General features: G+C 37.1%; 1 protein-coding gene and 1 pseudogene across 6 annotated transcripts in view; one reads left to right on the top strand and one right to left on the bottom strand.

The window, feature by feature from the left end:
* The window catches only part of LDAH (lipid droplet associated hydrolase), a 99155-nt gene that overhangs the window by 6278 nt on the left and 65495 nt on the right, over positions 1–27382 (top strand). For all 6 annotated transcript variants that reach the window (XR_004255032.1, XM_032214256.1, XM_032214252.1 and 3 more), the window contains 2 exons: positions 1622–1756; positions 14510–14679. Coding sequence is in view for 5 of the 6 variants with exons in the window: in XM_032214256.1 (XP_032070147.1) it covers positions 1622–1756; positions 14510–14679 (305 nt within the window). In the remaining variant the exon portion in view is untranslated. The remainder of the gene's footprint in view (positions 1–1621; positions 1757–14509; positions 14680–27382) is intronic.
* Positions 18184–18340, bottom strand: LOC116506853 (annotated as a pseudogene).

The following is a 27382-nucleotide window of genomic DNA, read 5'->3' as shown; positions in this document are numbered from 1 at the left end:
CTAAGGTACTGAGTGCTCTTTTTGACAGCATTTCTGTTTTCATTAAAAAGTGTATTTACATTTGTGCTCCTTGTTTCTACCCCTTCAATGTATGTTTCAGTATCAGTAGCTGTTTTAATAAATGATTTATATGATTATCTTTTATAATTGCTCTTTTTCTGCTCCTCCCTATGCTGTATTTTGTCCTATTTTGTCCGTGATATAAAGAAAAACTCAGGTAGTGATACACTGTATCAGAAGATAGAAATCTTCCCTGTCTGAAAAAAAAAAAAAAGTCACAAGTATTACAATCTACACTGAAAGATTGACTACAAAGCTTAACAAATGTTAATTTCTTCCCAAGTCATTGACTATAAAATGATACTGTGTTGCTGATACAAATGAGAAAAATATTCTATACTCCCCCAGTGAAATGAATAGTTTTTTTTATAGTTTTATTTGTCATTTATAGGCTGAATGGGGAAGAATGAAAAACTGTCAAGGATTTAACAGCATAAAATCTTTGTTTTTACCTTTGTTGGCTCTTCCAAAGAATATCAGTTAAAAAAAAGACAAGAACCATGTTATTCAAAGAGCATTTACTTAACTCAGTTCTTTTAAATACATTCTTTTTCATATTTTAGAAATACATGCATAGCATGTGAATTTAAAAAAAATCTTTTAAAAAATGTTTTGGTTAATGAATCCCCCTCCCCCCCCTCAAATAAGTTAACTGCTCTAATTCAGGAAAAAATATCCAAGGAACTTGGAAAAATGTGGATAATATACTATATTTGAAGACTACATTGCTGGAGAGGTTATACGTTTCTATAGTAAAGCAATGCAATGGAGGAATTAAGTTCTTTCCCCCCACCCCGAAAACTCATTTATGTAGGATTGTAGGGTAAATCTTTGGTAAGTTGCCTACTGAGTTGCAAAATTATTTTTAGACAAAAAATGATAAATGCCACACAGTTTAAGGTATATTTTCATTCCAGGTTCATATATGTATAAATAGTGGTGGGTTTCAAAAATTGTTCGAACCTACTCTGTGAGTGTGGCCTCCTTTGTGGGAGTGGCTTGCCGCCCATGTGACTGGATGGGAGTGGCTTGCTGCCCATGTGACCGGATATGAAGATGCTAATGACACTTGTCAGAACCACCTTAAACTACCTCACACACACAGCACTGGCATGCATAAGAATATGATGTAAACTTGTTTTTTAAAAGGCATCTTTGATTTGTGTTAAAACAACTTCAACACACGCAGTGTTCTGATTGCACCACAAACGCAGTAGTCATCCTTTCCTTTCACAGAGGCACTGAGTTTTATAAATATGAGCTTGATAGTGTAGAATGATCATATCCAAGGACCAGTGGTGGGTTTCAAAAAAATTTGGAACCTCTTCTGTAGGTTTGGCCTGCTTTCCGTGTCCACTGGTAGAACCTCTTCTAACCGGTTCGGTAGATTTGACGAACCGATTCTACCGAATAGGTGCAAACTGGTAGGAACCCACCTCTGAAATAGTCCATAGGGTGAAAAATATTTGATAAATATAATTTGCGCAAGATACAAGATAAAACTTAATGAATTGTGTTGTATTTGTGGCCAATACTTTTAGTATATTTTTGTCTTTTTTAGGTAATCCAGGATTGGCTGGCTTTTACCGGATATTCATTGAGAGTTTATATTTTAGTCTGAATCAGCAGTATCCCGTGTGGGCCGTTAGCCATGGTGGACATTGTAAAATTCCTCCTGAAATCAAAAGAAAGGAAGGTAGGTTGAACATCTTTCTTCTATTAGATTATTTATCATTGATGAATGCTTAGTCTATATAAATCAGCTGACAACATCTCTTGTACTTAATAGTATGAAAATGGTGCCATGGATTTTACTGATGTTTTCATTTATGTGTCTAAGGCTAGTTTTAATATTTATGTAGTTGCTTATAAGACTATTCCATTGAAACTCTGAGGCTAGGCAAAATACACCCCAATTAAAAAAAATATATAAAACATACTAAACCTTAAATATTGAACACTGAAAATGCCAACAACCTTCCCAGGGGTACTCACCTCAACCTAGTCACAAAGCTTGGTGGAAGATCCAGGTGTTAACCACCTTTCTAACTGGTACATCTGGTGATAGATCATTCCAAAGAACAGCCAATGTAAAAGGCAGGTTTTTTTTCTTGCCATTTATTATGGACCTACTTAGCATAGTTCAGGTAGAAGCAACTAAGCTAATTATAGTTGAGCTGCCAAAGGTGGAGGCTGATTGGTATGTACTTGAATGGAAGAATGCCAGAATAACCCAAAATTTCAGGCTTTCCCCACCCCCCAAATTTTCTCTGCTGATTTTCAGCCTGCTTTCCAGTTCTTCTAGAAGGGGTTGGTGGTTTCTCAGGAATTAGTTTTCTGAACTAGAAGCAGTTCTAGACCTAACTAGTCCTATCTCCTTCAGACACCTTGCCCTGAACACTTCAGAACCATTTCCAGTTTGGAGAATTAATTTTCAAAAAATCACTACCACACCCAGGAACAGCTAGAATGATACAGCCTGAGAAGGAACAGAGCGTTCTAGAATACTCTGTAAAATTCCATTCTGGGATTGATTGTTTTTATTCTGTGTACCACAACGCCTTAATCTTGATGGAATTTAAATTCATGCTCTGTAATGTACACAGTGAGGATATACACACACTAACACACCCATGGGTGTACCAATAATCAGGCTCCATAGACAGTTTATTATATAAATCACATTAAACGTTCAAATTAGTTGTCATTTTCAACCAAAGATTTCATTATTGAAGTATATCTATCTATCTATCTATCTCTATCTATCTGTCTGTCTGTCTGTCTGTCTGTCTGTCTGTCTGTCTGTCTGTCTATCTATCTATCTATCTATCTATCTATCTATCTATCTATCTATCTATCTATCTATATATATATATATATATATATATATATATATATATATATGTTGTATTTGTGCTGATAAATAAATAAAAGGGTAGTGATAAAGAAGTAGTGATCTTCCTCCCATATTTGGGCATACCGTGTGTGTGTGTGTGTGTGTGTGTGTGTGTGTATATATATATAGTGTGTGTGTCTGTCTGTCTGTCTGTCTGTGTCTGTGTTGTATTTGTGCTGATAAATAAAGGGAGACTAGTATAGATCTATTTCAAGCTATTTAGCTCTCATCGGCTAGCCATATTCTTACTGGGATTTGAACCTGAGCTGTATTACATATTAGGCAGATGTGTTAACACTAAGCCACAAGGTTCTCCTCCTTTATCAGCTGAGCCAGGGAAATAGGTATGTATTTAGTGTCACAACCCCTAGTATGCCCAAATATGGGAGGAAGCATACTGCTTCCTTTCTCTGTCTATTGGCTCGTCACAAGAGACCATCCAGACAGAAACCCAATATTTTTACTGTTGCCTTTGTTACATTTGTGTTGTATTTGTGCTGATAAATAAATAAAGGGAGACTAGTATAGATCTATTTCAAGCTATTTAGCTCTCATCAGCTAGCCATACCCTTACTGGGATTCGAACCTGGGCTGTATTACATATTATTACCCCTGGTATGCCCAAATATGGGAGGAAGCATACTGCTTCCTTTCTCTATCTATCGGCTCGTCACAAGAGACCATCCTGACTAATATATATATATTAGTCAGGGAGCTGAAATTTAGCACAGTTAGTAAGATTGCCTACCTATGTTTAGTGGGGTTGTTTGGGACTACATTTCCCCTTTGGTAGCTATGAGCCATGACTTGTTATACTCAGTAGGACAGCCAAATTTGAATTTATAGTTGAAGGGAGGTGCGTGTCTCGGGCCACTTTCTATAAAATCAAGATTAACAAAAGTAATTTCTTTGTGTGATAATGACTTAGTGGTTTGCCTTTGTCAACTCTTTAAATCAGGGGTCCCCAACCTCTGGGCCATAGACCGGTTCTGGTCCATGTTAGGAAACGGGTTATACAAGTGGCAGGCAAGCGAGTGAAGTTTGATCTGTGCAGGCGTGGGATCTAGGTTGAGCATGAAACCACCCACCTTTCTGTGGAAGAATTGTCTTTCACAAAACTGATCCCTGATGACAGAAAGATTGGGTCACCCCTGCTATAAAATAAACCTACGAAACCAATGCCAAAAAAAGGTCACAGCTATTTTTATTGTAATAGTTATAGTAACAGAATCTTGGAAGTCTGAATTTATTTCTGTGGAAACTAGGAAAGGGGCCAATATTGTTTTCTCAAATATTACTTGGCATGAATTCAAGCCCAACTTGTCCTATCATTGCCTTAGTTGTAGCTCTTTGTCCTATTCTTTAGGGCTATTCCTCTGCCCTCTATAGTTCTAGAGATATAGATCAAACATTCTATTGTTGCAATTTCTTCCAAAGTTTGATGTCTATATTATTGAGTCCAGACGGTTTCCTTGTTAAGTAGGGATCTATCAACGAGCAAAATGATGACTTCAGCAAAAAATTGTCTTATATCCTACATGAGAGTGCATGAATATGGCTATGTTAATCACACAGAAGTCTGCTCTTTCCTGCAGTTTTAACTCTAGTCCAGTTCAGTTTTCTCATATAATTAATAACATCAGGTGTAAATGGGAATATGGTAGAAACTTTGGAAGTGAACAGAAGCATGTTTGGTGGATGCTTCTGAGACCAAGACTAAGTTTTATATTCACTCTGAAGTTGATTTGTATTTTAATGACTATTATTTTTAATTAAAGCCTGTAATTCCCTCCAAGGTGTGTGGGTGTGCCTGAGCCAGGTTGAGCTGGTCACCTGAGAAAGGGATAGGAGGGTGTAATTGCCAGTGGCCCTTTTGGGAGAGGTGCTACAGATAAAATTTGCTAGTGCTAACTTTTTGGTCAATTCCTATTCCAAAAGATAATGTCATTTTATACTGATATATGGTGCACATTTTATACTGATATACGCTGGCCACCTAATTAGAAGGAAGGAGTCACTGGAGAAGAGCCTAATGCTGGGAAAGATTGAGGTCAAAAGAAGAAGGGGATGACAGAGAATGAAGTGACTGGATGGAGTCACTGAAGCAGAAGGCATGAGCTTAAATGGATTCCAGGGGATGGTAGAGGACAGGAAGGACTGGAGAAACATTGTCCATGGGGTCGCAATACATGTTTCTGTTATTGTGTGTGTGTGTGTGTGTGTGTATACAAACAGACACACTGTATTTTTCAAAGTATAAGACGCATCAAGATTTTGAAGAGGCAATTTAAAAAAAAAAAACAGGCAAAAATGGGCCCATTTCTTTTTTCAAAAAAAAGGGCAGGCATAGCCTTTAGGAGGCTTGTAGAGTGCTCCTGGGGAGTGGGTGGGGGGAAATGAGCAAAAAATGGTCCATTTTTTGCAAAGATGAACCCTTTTTGTCAAAAAAAAGGCATGCATAGTGCTCCTGGGGGCTGGGAAGGGCAAAATGAGCAAAAAATAGCCAATTTTTCGCTCATTTCTGCCCTCTCCAGCCCCCTGGAGCACTCTGAAAGCCTCCTAAAGGCTATGCACGGCCATTTTGATGAGGGAGGCAGGGTTTCGGGAGGCAAAAAATGGTGTATTCAGTATATAAGATGCATCCAGATTTTCAGCCTTTTCTGAGGGAAAAAGGTGTGTCGTGTGTGTGTGTGTGTGTGTGTGTGTAGTGTTAGCAGTTAGTATAGTAATGGTTAACTATAAATTTGAGATCTCTTTACATTTGTCTACCTTTAAAGCTGAAATATACGGAAGGGTTTAACATGGCATTTTGTCATTCTGCTTAAGAACGAAGGATCTATACATGCTGAATAAACATTAGCAGAATCATTAAATGTTGCTTTTTCCTCTGCACGTCCCAGTATTGACACTTTGACTCATTACATTTTCCTAAGGGTTGGTTTGCTTGACTGCAGAGGCTACTTATGAACAGCTCCTTTTATAACCTCATAAACACCGACTACTTATTTATATCCCGTAGTTTTGTCCATTACAACTTGCATATTATTGTTTTGTTTATGTCTCTGTTTTATATAGTTAAAGAGCTAGAGGATGTTAATGGCATATTTGGACTTAAAATGGCAAGCTTAAAAAACAAGGACAGGGGTAATATTAAAATGCCTCCTTGGATTTTATTGTAATCAAAGCACAGCAATCCTTGTTCCTTTCTTAAAATAAGCAACTGAAGCTTGCACACAGTACATTTATTTTTGAAAGATTATAAGGTTTCCTTAACATATCTCTTAAAAAATTGGAACAGCTTTTATTTAATTTGGTTTCATAGTTTCAGTTGCATTTTGTTCGAGTGGTGTAGTAGTGAAGTAATTTACTTTCTTGCTCTTAAGCTTGAAAACATAGATTTGGAAAGTTTATTTAAATGGCATGTTAGTGCTTCCTCTCAGAGGCTTTTAAAAATTTCAGAGCGCTGGCTTTCAAAACAGAAGCTACTGATCATATGCGGCTGTCAATAAGATCATGTTCAACTAGAGATTAAACAATTGATCTTTTATTGAGTTATAGACACTGTATGCATGCATGCATGTATGTATAAACTTAATATACTGGATTTATCTTATTATGTGGAAATTGAATTAGAAGCTTTAAAATCAGTTACATTAACACTTTGCATTCCACTCGTAACTTTACATTTAAAATTTTAGCTGACTGTCATTATTGTTGTTATTAAATAGGAATAAGGAATTATAATATGGAATTTGGGATATCTCAAATTCATTACATAGAAATTATTTTTTCAGAGAGCTTTTGTTTTGGATACCTCAAAATTGTTAAACCTGACTGACTGGGATCCAGATAATTGCTTTATCCAGTGTTCTCTGAACAAGCAGACAAAAATGATGGTTCGACAACTGGGTGATAGTTATCTAATTCCTGGGTCCAGGCAGGGCCTGTTAAGGAGAAAATATGCCAGCTTCCTTCAAGGCTATTGGAAATAGTTCCTTCCTTAAAGAAGCATCAATAATCTAATGGATGCAGAGAACTGTGCCGGTTGCTGAAAGTGGCTGAGACATTTTAGAAAACACCTTATCCAATTACTCATAGGCCATAGGCCAAAGTGAATCCCAGATAATAATTGTCCTGAGCATTGCTTGAGATTCTGCCCAAGTGGGGTTACGACTCAAGTAAACTCAAATGCTGAGGTAAATATCACTGTGGCTTGGGAAAGTTCTTATACTGGGCTCCTTCCCAAAAGGGATTAATCACCCCTAATTATGCTCTGAACAACAGTCCCTGTCCCTCCCATTGCAGTAGAAGATAAGTAATAAATAGTTTAGCTAAGGAGGCTTGTTTCCTCCATTAAGATATCATTGTAATTTAGCATATTGTAAATGCAGTGGCTGATCAGCCATACTTGAATGCCTTTACATTCCCTATCCCTGTCAAATTTTCTTAATGCACAGCTGTTAAATTGTTCGGTGGATAGGATAAAATCGTATTTAGCCTTAATTCAGCTCAACTTTCATGCATGTGTCCATAAAATACAACCATTGAGTGGAAAGCTGTGCTCCCTGGGGGTGGGGAACTATTTGAATGAGAGTGAACACTGAAAATGTGCATTAGTTTTCACTTTTTCTTTGGATTTTTGTCTAATATCCAAGACCCAAGACATGGCAAGCAACCATCCATTCTCAAGATGGTATAACTAATCAGTTTGTCCCAAGGTGCTTTTTCAAAAGTCAAATGGATTTGTTTTTCCTTGAAGATCTTTTGCTTCTCATCCAAGAAGCTTCTTTAGTTCTGACAACCATGAGCTGGATGACTGAGAATCTCCAGAGACAACTAATAAGTTTGTGTCAGTCTTGCGGGGTAAACCAGATAGGAATCACAACCAGATAAGCTGATTTTCATTTTTTTGTAAAGTTACATTGACATAATCTTACAAGCCTGAAAGTACAATCCTGTTTCCCTCTCTTATCTCTTTTACAACCCGAGAATCTCTTCTGAGCTTCTTGTCCTGCCCATTATCCAACTGCTGGTTATGCTGTCTCTTATCTTATTGTTCCCTAGCCCTTGCCTCCCCAAATCTTTCCCACATATCCTTACAGGCTAAGAGGACTGCTTAGGTAGAATGCTGCCCTATTTATAAGTGGAATACTCCTCCATTTAGCAGTTCTCGCTCCCAGTCTAATGACTGTTGAGTTGGTGACCTCTCAAATATAGGTTTTTCAGGACTTGGTTGCAGTCTCATGGTTAATATTGCATCTGATTTGGCTCTGATAAAAGCAACCATAACAAATAAATGCAGGTGAAAGAAGCACTGGGTGTGTTAACGAAATTACATGGTTATTTCTTACAATGTTTTAGCAAATAGTTTGCTTAAAACATCTCTATTTCATAATCCTCATGAATTTTCATGAGGTCTATGTAATGCTAACCAGCAAGTATTATATAATAAGAAATGAATTATTTACTCTTTTGTAGTGTCACAAATATACTAGAATGTTTTTACTGCAGAATATGTCTGGTTTTTCAGTATAGAGCAGGAGCTTCCTGTTTATAGGACTGTTTAATATATGCAATGATTCACTTTCAAAGTTCTGCAGGCTATTCATCAACGGTGAAATATTACCACATCAGTGTGTGAGAAAAGACTGGTTGTTTTCATTTAACGTTTTAGGAACTGCCTCAGCATGGTAGTGGTGCTCATCTTAATGGTTCAGCCTTTGCTGCTCAGTTTGACTCTTCAGGAACTTTAAAGGACTTTTGAAGGCATAAACAACCATAATAATTCATTAATATTGATTGGAAATGGACAAACATTTTGTGCCACGAGTTAATGTGTAATATGTAAAAGTATACCATGGGGGGGAAAGCTTTGGATTTCCAGCTGATCTTTTTCTCTTTTGATGTGCTTTGTGTTTGTTTGTAATCTTTCATATACATGCATGCACACAAACACATGCAAATGTCTATTTTTTGCATTTTTATTTTATATATGACAAATTTTGATCCTACAAAAGTCAATGAACTTCAACTCCTATGATCCCTTGATAGCGTGACTAGGAATGCCGCACTAAAGTCAACAACATGGGAAGGCTTGTAAGTTCCTCACCCTGATCTATCCCATTAACTTACTAAAATTTAAGGGTATACAAAACAGTTTGACTTCAGGATGTTTTCTACTTGAATCATCTCCCACTTCTAATTTGAAATGGATAGTTTCAACCATTCCAGAAGTGTTTTAAACATGAAAAGAGCCTTTGCATCAAAATGAAAACATCTTGCAAAACCATTTGTAGAATGGTTGAAATATCCCATTTTGAACTTAAACATTATGAATGCAAAACATTTTGCACGCAAAAGACTTGGAGAAAAAAAATGGAACTTTATTACTAATTATAAGTTGTCAGCATACTCTTGTGTGCACAAAAATGGAAGGGCACTTCGATTCCTATCATGGGCGAATGGTTGCAGAAGTTGCTGATGGAGTTGACTGAAATGGCAAAATTGACTATCTTGATTGAAGAAAGGAATATAAGTACTTTTGTTTCCACATGGACACCGCTTCTGAACTTGAAGTGGAAAAGAATGAAACTTTGATTTTGGGTTTTACCAATTAGATTGATAGATCCTTATAGAAATGGCTAGTTTATATTATTATGAAAATACAAAAAGTTGTGATTTGATGTTAATGCCTTATTTTACTGCAACAGAGTCAGAAGTCAATGTTTCTTTTTCTTTTTCCTAATCCTTCCTCACTTTTCTCCCCTCCTTTCCTCCCCACTGTTTTTCTATTTACTTTAGTATTTTGTATCTTATTTTATCTTATAACTCAATAACTGGAAAAAAAACATTTTGCGCGCATATACTAGAATTGTATAACTGCCTTTGTACGTATAACACTTGCTTTAGGCTTGTCAGCAAGAGTAGAATTAAGTTAAAGACTGCATAAATCAGTTTGTGTGATTTAAGGATAGCAGATAAAATAGGAAGATTATCCAAGATAACAAGAAAATTACTTTTCTTGTATAAATTAAAAGAGAAGCATAGAAGTTTACTCCTCTGGAATAATTCCCCTTGAACGTATTTTATTTTGAAATCAGTGCCAATAATACTGAAACATGGTAGTTTTAGAGTATATTTGCTTTTCATTTGTTTCAAACAACCTTTTACTTTTTAAATTATATACATATTCACCAATCTTAATCATATTCATTCATTCACTCATTCATTCATAAGGGGTGCGATGTCCTAGCAGTTAAGACACTGGGCTTGTCAACTGAAAGACTATGAGTTCAAGACTCAAGTACTCAGTGATGGGATGAGTTTCCGTCCTTGTCCAAGCTCCTGCCAATCCAGCATTTTGATAGCATGCAAATGCAAATAGATAAATAGGTACCACTTCAGTGGGAAAGTAAAAATGTTCCATGCATCTCGGGGAATAGTCATGCCAGACACATGACCATGGAACCATCAATATGATATTGGCTATGTAATAGTATACATGTGATTATATGTTATGAAAATGTTGATGTGTTTCTATTTAAAATCACATTCTCTATATTAAACAGGACATTGTGTTTAGCAGTTTATTTTATGTAATTTAATTTGTAAAAACAAGTTTGCCGATCCTACATTAAAAGTAATATTTCTTCTCGATTCCATTATCATAAATGCACCATTATTATTATTATTTTTTGAGCAAGAGTATGGATTGGAAATTTTTCCTTTCTTTTTTTTCTAATCTTATATTACTAAGGCCTTTCATTGTCCACAATCCTCTTAATTTGAGTCTAGGTGTGTGTGGGTGCGCGCGTGTACATATTGTTTATGGATGTTTTCAGCCTTTAACTCCATGACATAAAGATATTTATTTATGAATTTGAAGCTTGTGGAAAAGAAACATTTATATTTTCTGGTGTCACAGTTTCACAGGGTTATATCACAGTTCACTGAGATGAGCAATACTGTGGTTTTCAATTTATATTCTTAACTCCCTCTTTGAGTAAAAACAATGTGCATTACCTCCAAAAGAGCCAGCTAGAGGTCTGAAAAGGCATTGTGTTTGGGGAGAAATCTCTAGAAGACAAATCATGTCCCAACTCATAGTTCATTTGTGGGATTTGAAGGGTATGTAAGATGTCAGCAAGATGCTAAATGAGTAAGAGAAAAGGGCTTCAACTAATTTGATATTCTGGACATTAATGGCTGCCACACATGTGCTAAAGAATACAAAACAAACTCTTTCCTATGCAATTACACTAATCTTTACAGAAAATTAAAACTGAATAGGATCCAAACTACAACGGCTCATGTGATCTCTTTTCTTGCTCTAGGCGTAGAAACACATTGATATCTTTGTACTTGTGATTTAAATGTAATTAAATCAGTTCATTTAAACCGTGATACTTTTATTTTTTCCTTTCCCTCCTTTCCTTTATCCTTGAGTCTTTTTTTTTCCAGTACAACAATTCCTCTATTTTAGTTCTCCAACATAACAAATATTTTGTGAGTTCCATTTTTGATTTTGAACACATTATTTGAAGATGGGGTGGTCTGCTATGTGCATATTTTTAAAAACTATCCACAATTTCTTGTAGTTGATCAAAGGTCTAATAGCATAATAGCACAGGAAAGCAAAAAAAAAAAAACACCCAACAATTCTTTTTCCTCTTCTGTTGTCCATCGGATATTTGAAAGTGACCTTAGCTATCTATTCCTTTTCTGAGATTAGTTTCTGCTTCTATAAAAAGTTGAGAAACATTCGTTTTATTTTAACTAAATGACTTTTTAGATCCAGGGCAGAAAAACCAATATACACACCCTGAGTACATGAAGATACTACTTTCTATACCTTTATTTCAATCATTTCATTTAATTGTCGAATGAATAAGAGAAAGGAAAAGCATGAGAAATGATCATATCCAAAAATTATCTTAAGCTTGTGTTACTTGAGAGTTTCATATAATTCAAGACAATGCTTTTCATAGGATGAATTAGATGTTCACTTTACAACACAATACTTGGCTATGGACTGGATGAAAAAATAACTAGAGCAACTTGGCCTTAAAAATAGGCCTTCATCTGAAAACAGTGCTTTGGCCTAAGGCCTTTGCTACAAAACTTTTTATTTTCCATTACCTGTATAATAAGTGAAAAAAGAAAACTGTTATTGGCAAAAGATTGCTTTCATCTTTTTTATTTTGAGGAGGTAAAAAGAGGGGACATATCATTTACTTCTGTCTCTCACATTCTCCTTTCCGCCTCTTCCATTTTTAATTTAATAGCATAAATCATGGCAGGATGTTTCTAAGGACAGTTTACCAACAGTATTAATTGGCTTTCTCAAAGCTTTTTCTGTGGCCATCCCTGGTTTAATTTGTTTAAGATTTGAACAAAAGGCTAAACATTGAACACTAAACAATAAACAGTAGAAGATCCTGTTTTCTTGAAGCAATTATCATTTTATACCCAACAATTACTTTTTTGTGGCATTTTTTTAAAAACAACTAATTACGCGGGGACCATATGAGAGCACACTCAATAAGTGGTTCTTCATGTTCTCGGTATGGTGCCAAACATGTTACCATAGACAACCCTGTGCAACATAGCCTCTGAGAAACTCTTAAATAGTGAATGTCATCTCGCCTTGACTGTCTCATCTGAGCAACCTAGGAAGAGAGATACTAAACAGAAACAGGTTCCCTTCTCTGTTTTTTCTCTCCCCCTCTCATTGTTGACTGGATTTGAACCTGGAACTTAGCTTGACTTTCTGCTGTTGATACCATACCAGATGTGGTCTGTTAAAGTGGAATGAAGGTTTGCTATAGAAGAGAATATTTGAATGAGATTTTCACAAGCGTTTTTTCTTCTTCTAATAAACTTTTATTTCATGAGGAAAATGAAACAGAGAGGAAGAATGCATTTGAAATTATATTACACAGTGAATGTCTCCAAGGCCATGAGTATTTTATGCTATTTATTAGATTTATATAGCTGCCCATCTCACCTTTTGGCTTTGTCTGTGTTGGTGACACACTTCATCTCCTGAAGGCTGAACATTTTTTCAAAACACAAAAAATGTAGATTCTGAGCAAGAGAAAATTGGCCACCCTTTCTTTAAAAGCAGATGGTTCTCAACTAAGTGCATATCTATCGCAGGTGGCATTCAGAAATAGACTTGTCAGCCTCTTAAATTTTTTTTAATTATTATTTTTTTTAAAACACAAATAATACAAACAGTATATGTACAACTGAATACAAAAAAGAAAGAAAGACAAAAGGAAAAGGGAAAAACACATTACAGTGCACCCCCTACCCCATGGAGACCTTTCCTCTCCCCTTATATTTCTTAGATATACAATATATTCCAATTGTGCCCTTATACCCTCAAAAACAACATATATTCTTGAGTAGGTTTATTCCCTTTGCCTTCCACCAACACTGATTTTATAAAATCCCTCCATATTTCATTATGATTATTTACTTTAATTTATCATTTGTTGCCATACTCCAAAATTCATTATAACACTCATTTCTTTGAATATCCCAATTTTGTCCCCAATATTTAGCCATCACTAATCTAGCTCTTGTTATCAAATTTACAATCAATTCTTTTCTTGTTTCATTTATATCCCGTTTTCCCACCAGCAACAATAATGCAATCCTCAGTGGCATTTCTAGATTTACATTCAACAGTGCTCTAATTTCTCTAAACACCATGTCCCATATTTTTTTGTGCACTAGTCACTTAAAATTTTAGGTATTTAAAATTTACTGTAACTTATAACCATAATAATGGAATGATTATAAACATGTTTATGACTCCCCCACAAAAAATGTCCCTATCTTGTTTGATATAAAATAAAGTTATTTAGTGAAGTATTGGAGTGGGACATAAAGCGCAAAAGTTTGAGAACCATTTAAGGTGCTAAATAATATCAAAATTTTCCAAACTATGGAGGACTGAAACATACTAATTCTCTGAATAGAATAAAATTTCTAAAATTGTGGGATTCCAAGCTCTGAATAGAATGGGACTTAAGATGTAATGGTTAAAATTCATAATTGTGAAGGTAGTCCAGCAACATAATTCTTGCTCACTGTTACCCGAAAAAAATAATTCGCCTGCCTTTTGGTTTTTAAGATGCTGCCATTTTCTAGTCTTTACAGGAAAAAATAGACATTGGGGTTATCACAACTGGGTGTTCTTTATGCAATTCTACATCTTCCTTTTGTCCTCCAAGAATTCAGAATGTTCCCTTCTGCTAACTTTCTGGAAAAAATTAAAAGCTTTTATATTATTTTTGGTTAATTTTACTGTATGGTGCATTTAAATAAGTTTTAATTAGTGTTACTATTTTATTGGTAAGGTTCTATTTATTACAAGTAATTGAACAACATTAAATAATTATCACTAAAATAAGGTCTAGAAGTATTCTTGGTCATTTCTGGATTGTTTTTGAAAGCACTTATAAAGAGCTACAGTGAATGCAATAAATCATCTTCAAAGCAAAGGATATAATTTTATTATTATTATTTTTTGGTTTTTTATAGAGACGGTTTCGCATGACACCGATGATGTTTTTGGGCTTCAAGGACAAGTTGAACACAAGTTGAAATTCCTCCGAAAGTATGTGCCAAAAGATGTCAAGCTCGTACTTATTGGACACTCAATTGGCAGTTATATTGCTCTTAAAATTATGAAACATTCACCAGAATCAGAGGTATGTCAGAGATATATAGACTTTTTCTTTCCCCAATTCCCCTAAACTGATCTTAATTCTTAGTCACAAAAGATGGTCCTGACAGGAAAGAGATAATACAGGAGGAGGAGGAGGAGGAGGAGGAGGATGATGATGATGATGATGATGATGATATATTTTTTCTGGGAGATTCCAATCATATTTTTTTTAACTTTCTTTGTATCTATACTATAGAGGATATAATCATCAGCAATCTTTGAGACCATGAATCCTTCACCAAAATCTGTTCAAAACATTATTAAACTTTTGAATATGCATTGTTTTTTAACAAACACTTCTGGTAGGACTGGAACTCGGCACGTTGATGATGAAGAATAGGGAAACTAGAATAGTCCAATTTCCTCCACCCGAAGGAAGTCTCATAGATTGTAGAGAAGGGATTTCACCAAGCATCACAGTAATACGAAAGAAAGTCATACTATCACAGAGGCAAGGAATCTAGTGGATTCCCCAAAAGAGCAAGAGATGTGTGGTGGTAATGGCTGACTCCCTGACTCCCTGTTGAGAAGAAGAATCAGCAACCTGCAGATCAGACATCCTATCAAAACAGTAAGTTGTCCCCTAGGTGTGAAGATGTGACTCAAACAATCAGATCTATTAGCCATTATTTCATGCTGAAATAAGTGACACTGACAGAGAGAGCTTGGGAAGAATACTGAAAGATGATGTGTCTTTCAAGTCTATGAGTCTATGAGCAAAATAACCTCAGTCACAGGCAGGGGTGAAATTCAGCAGGTTCTGACAGGTTCTGGAGAACCGGTAGTGGAAATTTTGAGTAGTTCAGAGATCCGGCAAGTACCACCTCTGGCTGGCCCCAGAGTGGGGTGGGATTGGAGATTTTGCAGTATCCTTCCCCTGCCATGACCACCAAGCCACGACCACAGAACCAGTAGTAAAAAAATTGAATTTCACCACTGGGCACAGGTGGTGTTTTCATACATACTTCGAATCTGGAAGATATATTGCTAAGGTTATCTGGAGAGCTTTAAAATAAATTTGAATGGGGACAATGTCATCCTTTCAATATAGACCAGACTAGGAAACCAAAGTCACACAGGTTAACACTATTTTTTATTATAAAGATATAGAAAGAGAATCATGAAAACCTGAATGCATTACACACACACACACACTTACTTTGTAAGATCTAAGAAAGATCATGTCTAAGACATTTGTTCAGATTACAGTTCTACTCCCAGGTTCAGGTTTCTTTTATCTGACCATTGTCTTGGTAGCAGCTTTTGTCCTGTTCTCCTAGGCCAGTGCTTTTTAAAGTATTGTCCTAAGACCCCTGCAGGTCCCCCAAGTCCCTGTCCAGGGGTCCACAAAATCAAATAATATGCCAGTCTATGTTGAAAAATAATGCAGTATTAAAATCCAATCAAACAATTGTGAGAAGCAGCAGTGAATGCATCTATTTTAATTTTTAATATGATAAATACGAGTAAATAAAATCCATACAAACAAAAGCGCTTTTGGGATTGTTTGTGATTTTTAAAAGTGGGAAGGGGTCCTGAGCGCAAACTTTTAAGTTAAGTTTAAATTAAGTTAAGCTTAGGCCATTCCCTCTGCCTATTACAGAAGAGGAATTTCAAGATCATGAGAAGGGATATTCCCAATTTATGCTGTACTGGTCAGACCATACTTTTAAAACCATGTCCTGTTCTGGAGACCACAATAAGAAAGGACACTGAGAAACAAGAAAAAGAGCAGAGAACAGCAAAAAAAGATTGTGAGAGGCTTAGAAGCCAAATCTTACAAGAAGTGGGTAAAGGAATTTGGTGTGGTTAGCCGAAAGAAGAGAAGGTTAAAGGGTGGTATGATAGCAATATTACAATACATGAAGGGATACCACAAGGAAGAGGGTATTGATTTATTTTCCAGAGTACTGAAAGCTAAGACAAAAATCAAGGATAGAAGTTTTACAGTGAGTAATCCGCGCTTGAATTAAGGAGGAATTTCCTAACTGTGAGAGCTGTTAAGCAATGCAACAGCATGCCTTCTCAAGCTCCCTTACTGGATTTTCTAAGGAAAAAAATTGGACAGCTATTTGTCAGAGATGGTATAAAGATTCCAGTACTAGGCAGGGGATTGGGCTTGAAGATTTCCAAGCTTCTTTCCAATTTGATTGTATTTTTTTAAGGATATTCCTTATTTCCAGTCCAATTCTGAAGAACCAGTAGTGGAAAGTTTGAGTAGTTTGGAGAACTGGTAAATTCTACCTCTGACTGGCCCTGCCCCCATCTATTCTCTGCCTCCCGAGTCCCAGCTGATCGGGAGGCATTGGGGATTTTGCAGTAACCTTCCCCTGGAGTGGGGAGGGAATGGAGATTTGACAGTATCCTTCCCCTTCCACGCCCACCAAGCCACGCCCACTAAGCCACACCACGCCCACCAAGCCACACCAACAGAACTGATAGTAAAATAATTTGAATCCCTTCACTGTATATAGTGTAGATATTAGTCACACATTTATTATGTTTATGGCTCACGATCATTCATTAAATTAGTGCCATCTTATTTTTTTCTCTTGGTTTTAGCAAATATTTTTCTAATTGTACAACATTATAAAATCCTTCCGAGGTGGGTAAAATGAGGACCCAGATTGTTGGGGATAATATGCTGACTCTGTAAACCGCTTAGAGAGTGCTGTAAAACACTGTAAAGCAGAATAGAAGTCTAAGTGCTATTGCTAAATGTAAATTTATTCCTGTGAATTGTTCTCCTTTGACTGAAAGCTTCCTTTTCTTAAGATGAAACTACAAATCCATAGAAAACAAATTAGCCTATGCTTCACACAGGAATTAACATGGCTAACATCAAGTTCAGATACAAACTTCTCCGTTTTTATTTATTTTCCAGGAGAGAGATATTACATTGTATTGTATTTGTAATTTATGTATTTCTAATACTAAGGGATCTAGGGAAAAAGAGCTTATTTTACTCTAATAGTTACCTGGTTTCAATTATATTTGATTTGTTGAATTGCCTTCCCCTTTCACATGGCCTCAAAGATGTTGCTGGCACAGTAATGATTTGTCAGTGGGTTGAAACTATAGATATGCTTAGGATGATTTGAGAGCACAACGTGCTTGAAGTTAAATTATGACAAGCTGCATATAAGATAGTTCAACAATAGAAAATATTTGCATAAGCCAGTTTGTTGAACAACTTCTGCTCAAAGTAAGTTAATCTCAATATTTTATGATATGAAGTGTGATAATAAGAAACTTGTGTTTCCATCTCTTCTCTTGTTTTTATTGGAATATTTAATTGTCAGGAGAATTCAAGTCCACAAGTGTAGTTTAGTAGCTGGTTGTGCATCTGTGTGTGTTTATGGCTACTTTCTATATTTGCTATGGGATTCTGGTTTTTGGTTTAAAATGTACAGCTTTCTAGATAGTTTTTCAATGCAACGTGTTCTTGCTTTGAACTACTTGGTTGTTATTTTTTTAGTTCCCTATTATTTGTTTTCATTCGAAGTGCATCTATTAAAATTTTATTTAAAGTTATTTTTAAATAACTCTGGAAAACCAGAATGCATCTTTGGACTGGGTGGGAGGAACCTGGACCAGAATTACACACACTACACTTGATCTTAGCCAAAAGGCCGAGAAGCGAATTCTGGATCAGAATTTAAAACGAATGCCCTGGAAGTTGTGATCGCACAGCTGACCCTGTCTCTCTCTCTCTCTCTCTCATACACACACACACACACACACAAACATGCACACACACACACACACACTGACCTGATGTTTACATTGTTTTGAATTAAGCAGGTGCACCAAGTAAACACTATGCTTAGCTTCAGTAATATAAACTTTTTTCCTCAGGTTTGCAGCTTGGGGATGCACAACTGGAGCCAAAGCATATGACAGCTTGTACCTAGAGGCTCTCCTGAGTTCAAGAAAAAAATGTATCTGCTTGAACATTTAACATATATTTTTTTACGTACAGAAGGCATAGAGTATATTATTTTATTGGTTTAGCCTGAGGCGAGGCAACAGAAGAGGGAGAGAGAAGGGACATAAGATCAAAAATATAAAGGAAAAAGGGGAAAAACATGTTACATATAAGAAAATATTCACCCTAGTTTTTAAACTGATCATTACACCTTGGCCATGTGAAATAATATTGATTGATTGCTTTTTCAAAATTGAAAAACCCAGTATTAATTGAGTAGAAGCATGTTAAAGATTGAGCCAACTTAAAAGTAAAGATAAATTTTCTGATAGTGGGAATCCATGGAGTAACTTACCTGCTGGAGTAATGGGTGCTCTATCACTGTAGGTTTTCAAAAATAGACTGGACAACCATTTAACTGGGATGACATATAAGACATCTGCCTTGAGCTGGGATTGGACTAAATGGCATCCTAAGTCTCTTCCAGCCGTATGATTGTATCTTCTATCTTCTCTTTCACTGATAGAGAATCGACTTATAAGCAGAAAGAGAACACAAAATCAGTTTGATAAATACCTAATTCTTCATATAGTGATGAAATTCCAAACTGATAATTCAAAAATACCCGCAGGTGTTTAAATTGATTTGATTTTTGTAACATTAGAGTAGCAAATTTTATAACAGTGGGCCATACAGTAGCAATTAAATGGTTTAGCCTAGAGTCTTGCTACCTGGACTTAAAAGCAGAACCAGTGACCACAATTGACCAACTAAAAATTTCCGGTCTGGCGTCACGCTGGAACGGGCTGCTGACAGACTCTCTGTTCGGTTCGCCCGGTCTTTCCACGAGCGTGGCCGTAATAGGCAAGGTCCCTTCGAGGTGCGAGGACCTTTGGAGAGGGGAAACCTCTGTGCAGTGGAGGGTGAAAGGCGATCTCCTCCCACGAAGCAAGAGGCTCCCTCAGAGTTCGTGCAAAAGAGGTCGGCTGATTAATGGCCGACCAGAAGGCGTGACTGCCAGCCACTAATAAGGAAGGGAGAGACAGCTGCAGGGAATATAGCGGACCAAACGACGGTAATCACAAGATCTGACTTAAAAGCCTAAACCTAAAAGATAAACAACTTTACTGCAATAAATACAGATACGTGTGTGGGCGCATTTATCTGCAGCGGCTATTAAATACAAACAGTGAACTTTTGTGAAAGCTGATTGACGTTGTGAATAGAAGAAGACAGGCTTTGGACTAGTTAAATTTGAGGATTAACAGAGGACGAGACGAAGAAGAGAAGCTGGATTTGCCTGCCTGGGAAAAAGGAAAGAAGTTTAATCACAAGGGTTTGAAGTACCCGGTGTCATATTACAGCCAGAGACAGCAGAAGGAAAACACTACACTGACAACAGGAAGAGATTGATGGGTGAGTTCTAAATACTTTCTGGCCTCTCCTGCACCCTGTCGTATCACGCTGAAACGTTTCTCTTCCTGACTCTCCCAGATACTATAGAATTAACTGAGCCTATATTTCACAGCCCTGCTCCAGCTTAATTACCCTGTATGTACCCCGGGCTCTGTATAACTACTTAAGCAGCACTCAGAAGGTACTAGACTTACACCTTATAGGGGAAGAGCTGAATTAAAGCAAATGGCAACGAAAACAGTAACCTTAATTAAAGGGAGTAAAAAGCAAACTCCCCTATCTACCCCGGTGAGGGAAAAGTCCCCTGAGGGCAGGCAAACGGGAGATAAGGCAGCCCCAACCCTGCAAGACCAGGAAGTAACAATGGACTCCCTACAAGAGACAATATTGAAGATGGGGGAAAGTGTCGCCAAAGGCCTGGAGGGAGTAAAGAATGAAATGCGTGAAGTAAGAAACAATATGGGAAAAATTGAGGAACGTATAGGAGTAATACAAACAGCGCTGCTGAAAAATGAGCAGGAAATTCAAAATGTTAAGGGGAGAACGGAAATAGCGGAAAAAAGGATAGACAAAGTGGAGGACAATCTGGAATCTATAAACTCAAGCCTGGAGGAGGCCATCCTCCAGCTAGAATTAGAGCGATCAGCATATTATTTAAGACTACAAAACGTGGAGGAAGCAAAAGATGAAAACCTCCGGGAGCTGATTGGAGAAATCCTGGGATTAGTCCTCGGCAGGCCGAAAAAAGAGGTTATTAATGATCTGGACGAAGCCTATAGAGTCAATACAGGCTTCGCGAGACGCCACCGGCTTCCGAGGGAGATCCATGTGAGGGTGTTGAGAAGACAGCTGAGAGAGGACATTCTAAGTACAATAAGAGGGGACTCTCTAACATACAAAGGTAAAGAAATTCTCATCTTAAAACAGACTCCACGGAGAGTCAGAGAGAAGAGAAGGAAATACAACTTCCTCTCCACACGTTTAAACAGAGACAGAATTCAGTTCAGATGGCTCCTTCCAGAAGGAATGTTGATAACATGGAGGGAAAAGAAATACCGAATAGATACCTTGGCGAAAGCTCAAGAATTCCAGGAACTTTTACTAGCAGACGATGAGAGATTTAATAAAGAAGGACTTTTAAGACAGGGGGACACTATAATTGAAACTCAACCAGAGGGGCGGGGGCCAGGAGAGGCCAGAGAACGAGAGAGATATGGCAGAGAAGATTCGAGAGCAAGGTCACCCATCGAGACTCGATCCAAAGGTGCCCTCAAAGCGAATAACGTCTAAGGGAATTGAAGAATGGGAAACGAATGTACTATCAGCTAATGTAAATGGTCTTAACATAACTTCCAAAAGAAAACGTGTACTGTTGGATCTAGTGAAACAAAAGTTAGATGTAATCTGTCTTCAGGAAACCCACATTAAAGAAAAATACAATAACCTGTTGGTCTGTCCAAAACTAGGTAAAACATTCTGCTCGTCAGCACAAACCAGAAAAAGAGGAATTGTGATGTATATAAAAGAATGGTTGAACCCCAAATTAATATATGCAGACAAAGATGGTAGGGTATTAATGGTGGAGATAATTAATGGTGGGAAAAAATTTTTACTAGTTGGAATCTATGCCCCAAATCAAAAACAAGAGAGATTTTATATTAATCTATATAAGAGGATAAATGAAATAGAGTGGCAAAATATATGTATTCTAGGGGATTTCAACGCTATAGCAGATGGTAAGATGGACTATAAGGGTACCCACAAGAAAAGCACAAGAAGGAAACTACCGTCTGCCTATGTAAATATGGTGAAGGATTTAGATCTTTATGATGTCTGGCGAGCAATGAATGACAAGATGCAACAGTACACGTTTTACTCCCATCCACATAATTCATGGTCCCGTATCGACATGGTTTGGTCAAACTCGGAGCTACTCATGGATACTGTAAATATTGAAATAATAACCAACAAGTGGGCCGATCATCACCCAGTCTCATGGCAATGGAAAGGGAAGGCAAGGATAAAAGCTAGGTGGACATTAAACCAGAACATACTACAAGAGAAACAATTTGTACAACAAATAGAAAAGGAACTGGGCTACTTCTTTAAAGAAAACGGTAAAGAGCAGACCTCAATACAAAATGTTTGGGACACGATGAAGGCAGTTGTGAGGGGAATTTCCTTAGCCTATATAATAAGAAGAAACAAAATGCACAGGGAAAAACTTAATACACTGAACAAAGAACTAAGAAAGACGGAACTGCTGACCCAGAAAGAGCCAGAAAATAGTAGACACAGGGAAAAAGGAGAGTTAATTAAACACCAAATAAATTTGATCTCCCAAGAGGAAATAGCACAAAACATTAAGAAAATGAAGCAGAATTATTTTGAACATGCAAATAAAACTGGGAGATGGTTGGCCCACAAAATAAGAAAGGAGAAGGTCAAAAGAATTATTAAACAACTGTATGACGAGGAGGGGAATCTGAAACAAGAAATAGGAGAAAAGAAAAAGATAGTACAGAACTATTATAGGAAACTATATAAACAAGACGAAATTAATGAACAGGACATTAGAAAATACCTTATAAAGCAGAAGCTTCCAGTCTTGTCGGAGGAGATGAGAGAGATGCTCGATAAAGAAATTACACAAGAAGAACTGAAAAAGGCCATTCAAAAACAAAAAAACAATAAAACACCTGGGCCGGATGGGCTCCCGTCGGAAATATATAAAAAACTTCAAAATACCATAGAAGACAAATTATTAGAACTATGTAATGATACATTGCAAAATGGTAGGGTCCCAAAATCATGGGGGGAAGCTTACATTACCCTAATACCAAAGGAAGAGGCGGACAGTAGCAAGGTCCAAAATTATAGACCCATATCCCTGTTAAATGCAGATTACAAAATCTTTGTATCAATATTGGCGGAAAGACTAAAAATAATATTAAATCGAAGTATCCATTCGGATCAAAACGGCTTTCTCCCAAAAAGACATATTAGAAACAATACAAGAATAATAATGGACACCCTGGAATTCTATCAAACAAGATCCGAGAAACAACTCGCATTAATCTTTGTCGACGCTCAGAAAGCCTTTGATAACCTAGATTGGAACTTTCTAATCACTCAAATAAAAATGATGAAATTTGGCGATAAATTTATTAAGATTATAGAATCTATATATTCACGGCAATCTGCAAATATTATAGTCAATGGGGAACTAACGGAGAGGATACAAATTGGAAAGGGTGTTAGACAAGGGTGCCCGCTCTCCCCACTACTATTTATTACGTCTCTAGAGGTCCTTTTAAATCGGATAAGATCAAATCAGGAAATTAGGGGCCTGACCATAAAAAAAGAACAATATAAAGTACAGGCCTTCGCGGATGACATGGTCTTTATCGTGGAAGACCCCTTACTTTCAGGACCGAATTTGATGAAGGACATTGAGAACTTTGGGTGTGTGGCCGGTTTAAAAATAAACAAGGAAAAAACAAAAATGATTATAAAAAATTTCCCCAAAAACCAGATTGGAGAACTAGAGGAAACAATGGAATTAAAGGTAACTAAAAAAATTAAGTATTTAGGGATCTGGCTGTCTGCGAAGTGCTCTTCCATAAAAGAAGACAACTATGATAAGTTGTTACAGAATACCCAAAAGGACTTAAAAACCTGGTCAAAACTACAACTATCACTGATGGGAAGAGTCGCAGTAATTAAAATGAATGTTCTCCCAAAAATCCTCTACCTATTTCAAACGGCACCGGTTAAGCTAGGGGAAAAATTTTATAATGATTTGGACAAAATGATTCGAAACTTTATATGGAATGGTAAAAAGCCCAGAATAAAATATATGCACCTGCAGGATAAAAGAACTCAAGGGGGAATGGGATTACCGGAATGGAAAACATATCATCAAGCAGCAACAACTATGTGGATAAAAGAATGGGTAATGTTAGCTAATAAAAGAATCTTAACAATAGAGGGCCACGACCTGCAATACGGGTGGCACAACTACTTATGGTGCGAGGGAAATAAAATCCACAATTATTTTAGTAGTCACCATTTAAGGGGGGTATTGATTAAGGACTGGCTCGAAATTAGAAGGAGATACTATACGCAACTACCTAAATGGATATCTCCGACGGAAGCCCTGATATACCCGAATTTGATAAACTTGGATAAAATTGTTACCTACCAACAGTTGCTAGACGACCAAAACAAACTAAACCCCAGGGAAAATTTGGCTGATAAGGGAATAAACATCGATTGGTGGCCATATCTTCAAATTCAAAACAAACATAAATTCGATCTAGCACAACCTGGCTTCCAGAACAAGAACCAGGAATTAGATAAAATTTTAATTGGACCAGATGAGAAATTAATTTCAAAAATATACAACTGCTTACTGATTCGAAAAATGGAAGCAGAAAGAGTAAAAGAAGTCATGGTAACCTGGGCCCAAAACATCGGCCACTCAATAGAACTAGACGACTGGGAAAGAGTCTGGGAATGGAATCTAAAATTGACAAAGTCGACGGCCTATAAAGAAAATATATATAAAATGTTCTACCGCTGGCATCTTCCACCGACAAGACTGGCGAAAATGTCTTCAAAAGTTTCAGCCATATGCTGGAAATGTAAAACGGTGCTGGGCACGTACTACCATATGTGGTGGACGTGTCCGGTAGCCAAAGCATATTGGAAGCAAATACTAGGATGGCTGAATGGAATCCTGTCAATTAAACTATGCTTTAAGCCGGAAACTTTCTTATTAGGAATAATAGATCAAAAAATTTGCAAATCTGACCAATACCTCCTTGTCCATATTCTGACAGCGTCAAGGATTGTTTACGCACAGTGCTGGAAGAGTGAAAATGCCCCCACCAACACTATGGTGATGAATAAAATTTTAGAACTAGCAGAAATGAACAGACTGACGATGCGAATTAATGACAAAGAAGACACAGACTTTTATACAGTCTGGGAGAAGCTATACAAATGGCTTGATGAGTCAGTGAAGACCTAGACATAAAAAGAGATAGCTAACTAACCTATCACGATTAAACCAATAACTCAAATGAACAATATACAACAACTGAGAGATAAACGAAAGGAGAAATGTATCAGGGGCGAGAACCCACCGTCGAGCAATTTTGTCACGCTACAATGCTGGGAAAACTTTAAAAAGCTGATAGGAAATTCGCTATAATTACCTGCATGAAATTAGTGATCAAACTTCATTTTAGATGAGGCGAGAAGACGTATAATCCTTGCCTCTTCAAGCAAGGAAAGGGAAAGAGAACCAGATTGTCCTCAGCAGAGGAAAATATGCAAATGTAACAAAGGTTAGAAGGGAGGGAAGGAGGATAGTAGGGAAGTCAGGATGGAGAGGAGAAAGGAGAGGAATAGGAAAGGCAGAAGAAGGGGGGAAGAAAGAGGAGGAAGAGAAAGAAGAGAAGGGAAAGAAGGTGGGAAGAAAGAAGGAGAGAAGAAAGAGAAGAAACTGGGGGAGGAAGGAGGGAGGGAAGAAGAGAGGGTAGTAAAGAGGGAAAGAGGGAGGGAAAGAAAGAGAGAAGGAGAGTTGAAAGGAAGGAGGGAAGGAGGGAGGAAAGGAGGGAGATTAAGAGAAAAGGAAGGAGGAGGGAAAGAGGCAGGGAAGGAGGGAAGGTATGTGTGAAGGAGGGGGGGAGCGAGGGAGGGAAAGGAGGGGGAAGGAAAGGAGAAAAGGAGAAAAGAAAGGAGGGAAGGCAGGGGAGAAGGAAGTAAGGGGGGAGGGAAGAAAAGAGGGAGGGAAAGATACCTAACCTTTGATGTTTATAATGATTTGATAGTATGGGAATATCTCGAAATGTAGTTGTATTGTTTGTTACAAGTTATGGATGTTGTATTTTCTTTTTACCAATAAAATCAAAAAAAAATAAAATAAAATAAAAATTTCACTAAGACACAATTATGGTTTGGTATGTCGTAAATGCAGTGTTTTGATGTAGCTGGTCAACACTTCTGAAGGATTATATATTCCCGACTTCATTTTGTCTGATTCTGCAGCTTTCAAATTTTGGGATGCGGGGGGGGGGGGGGGTGTATGATAAAATGGTACTTACATTTAACCTTAACTCAGTCAGCTCTTGTGCATCACTTGAAAGGTAGTGTTCTTGGAGGAAAACAAATAGAGATGTCCCTATTGCCATCCCCTTTGCTATCCACCGTGCCTGTCTTGTAGAATCTGCTGCTTCATTCCACACTGTTCTGAACCTGTTTGTCTAAACCCTGCAGAAAAAGTTTGGGAAAGAATGAGAGCACAGGTGGAGGAAGATCCCTTTACAAGCTGCATCCTTTCTTTTACTAGAGTGACCTAAATGTGGTTGCTAAATGCCTTATCACAAATATAGCTTGATGTGCAGCTTCAGCCACAATTATGAAGACCTCACATTTAGATTCTTGTTTCCAGACAGGTTTTCATGAGTACATGGTGTGCATTTTCTGTTTTATTCTTTTCTTTGCTACTAATTAATATTACTAATTATTTTTGTACCATCACCATGGGAAATAGATACGGCTGACTCAAAAGCATATGCACCGATTTTCTATTTGCACTGAAAACAGGCACACTGACACTAATTTATTGCTCGAATAGACTCTAATTTGCAATTTGATTACTTTTTTTATCTCTTAAAAGACTCTCAAATAACATATTTCTCCAATTCCTTTTTCTTTAAGAAGTATCAAATTTGGTCTTGTTGCATCCAAATGGCGGTAGATGCTAAGAAATTGGTTTCCATTCCATTTGTTGCTTAGTCAGACTGTAAGCATCACTAAAGAAGTTTCTATGTTACCATTTTACATAACAATATGTTCATGTTATTTTTACCCTAGCTGAAAAGATAGAAAAATTGCAATGTTTAAGCCGGTGAAGTGTACTTAATAAGTACAGCAATTGTATACATGATAAAAACATTATTTTAAAAAATAGACAGGTATGGGTTTCTGGATCAAGTTTTTGGATTTGTGCTGGAACCCATCTTCAGGGAACATCTCTAGCTAGAGAGAAGTTCCCTGAAAATGGGCTCTAGCATAAATCCGAAAGCTCAGAAGACAAAACCTCTGATCCCAGCGACCTATACAGATTGGATCCTGCAACATCCCAATAGTCCATCACATGGTCCAGTCTTCCACTGCCATGCTGGCAATTCCACCCATCCAGTTCCGGTCAGGTGCAGAGGTACCAAGACAGAGGATGACCTTGGCAATCTAGAAAGGAATTTTTTTGTGGCTATATAACATTCTACTCCGTACTATTTCCCCACTATAGAAACAGCATAGTAGAATAGAA

The sequence above is a fragment of the Thamnophis elegans genome, chromosome 3 (assembly GCF_009769535.1).
Source record: "Thamnophis elegans isolate rThaEle1 chromosome 3, rThaEle1.pri, whole genome shotgun sequence".
Taxonomy (NCBI): domain Eukaryota; kingdom Metazoa; phylum Chordata; class Lepidosauria; order Squamata; family Colubridae; genus Thamnophis; species Thamnophis elegans.
The sequence above is the reverse complement of the archived record's forward strand: the minus strand, read 5'-3'. Positions and strand labels throughout refer to the sequence as shown.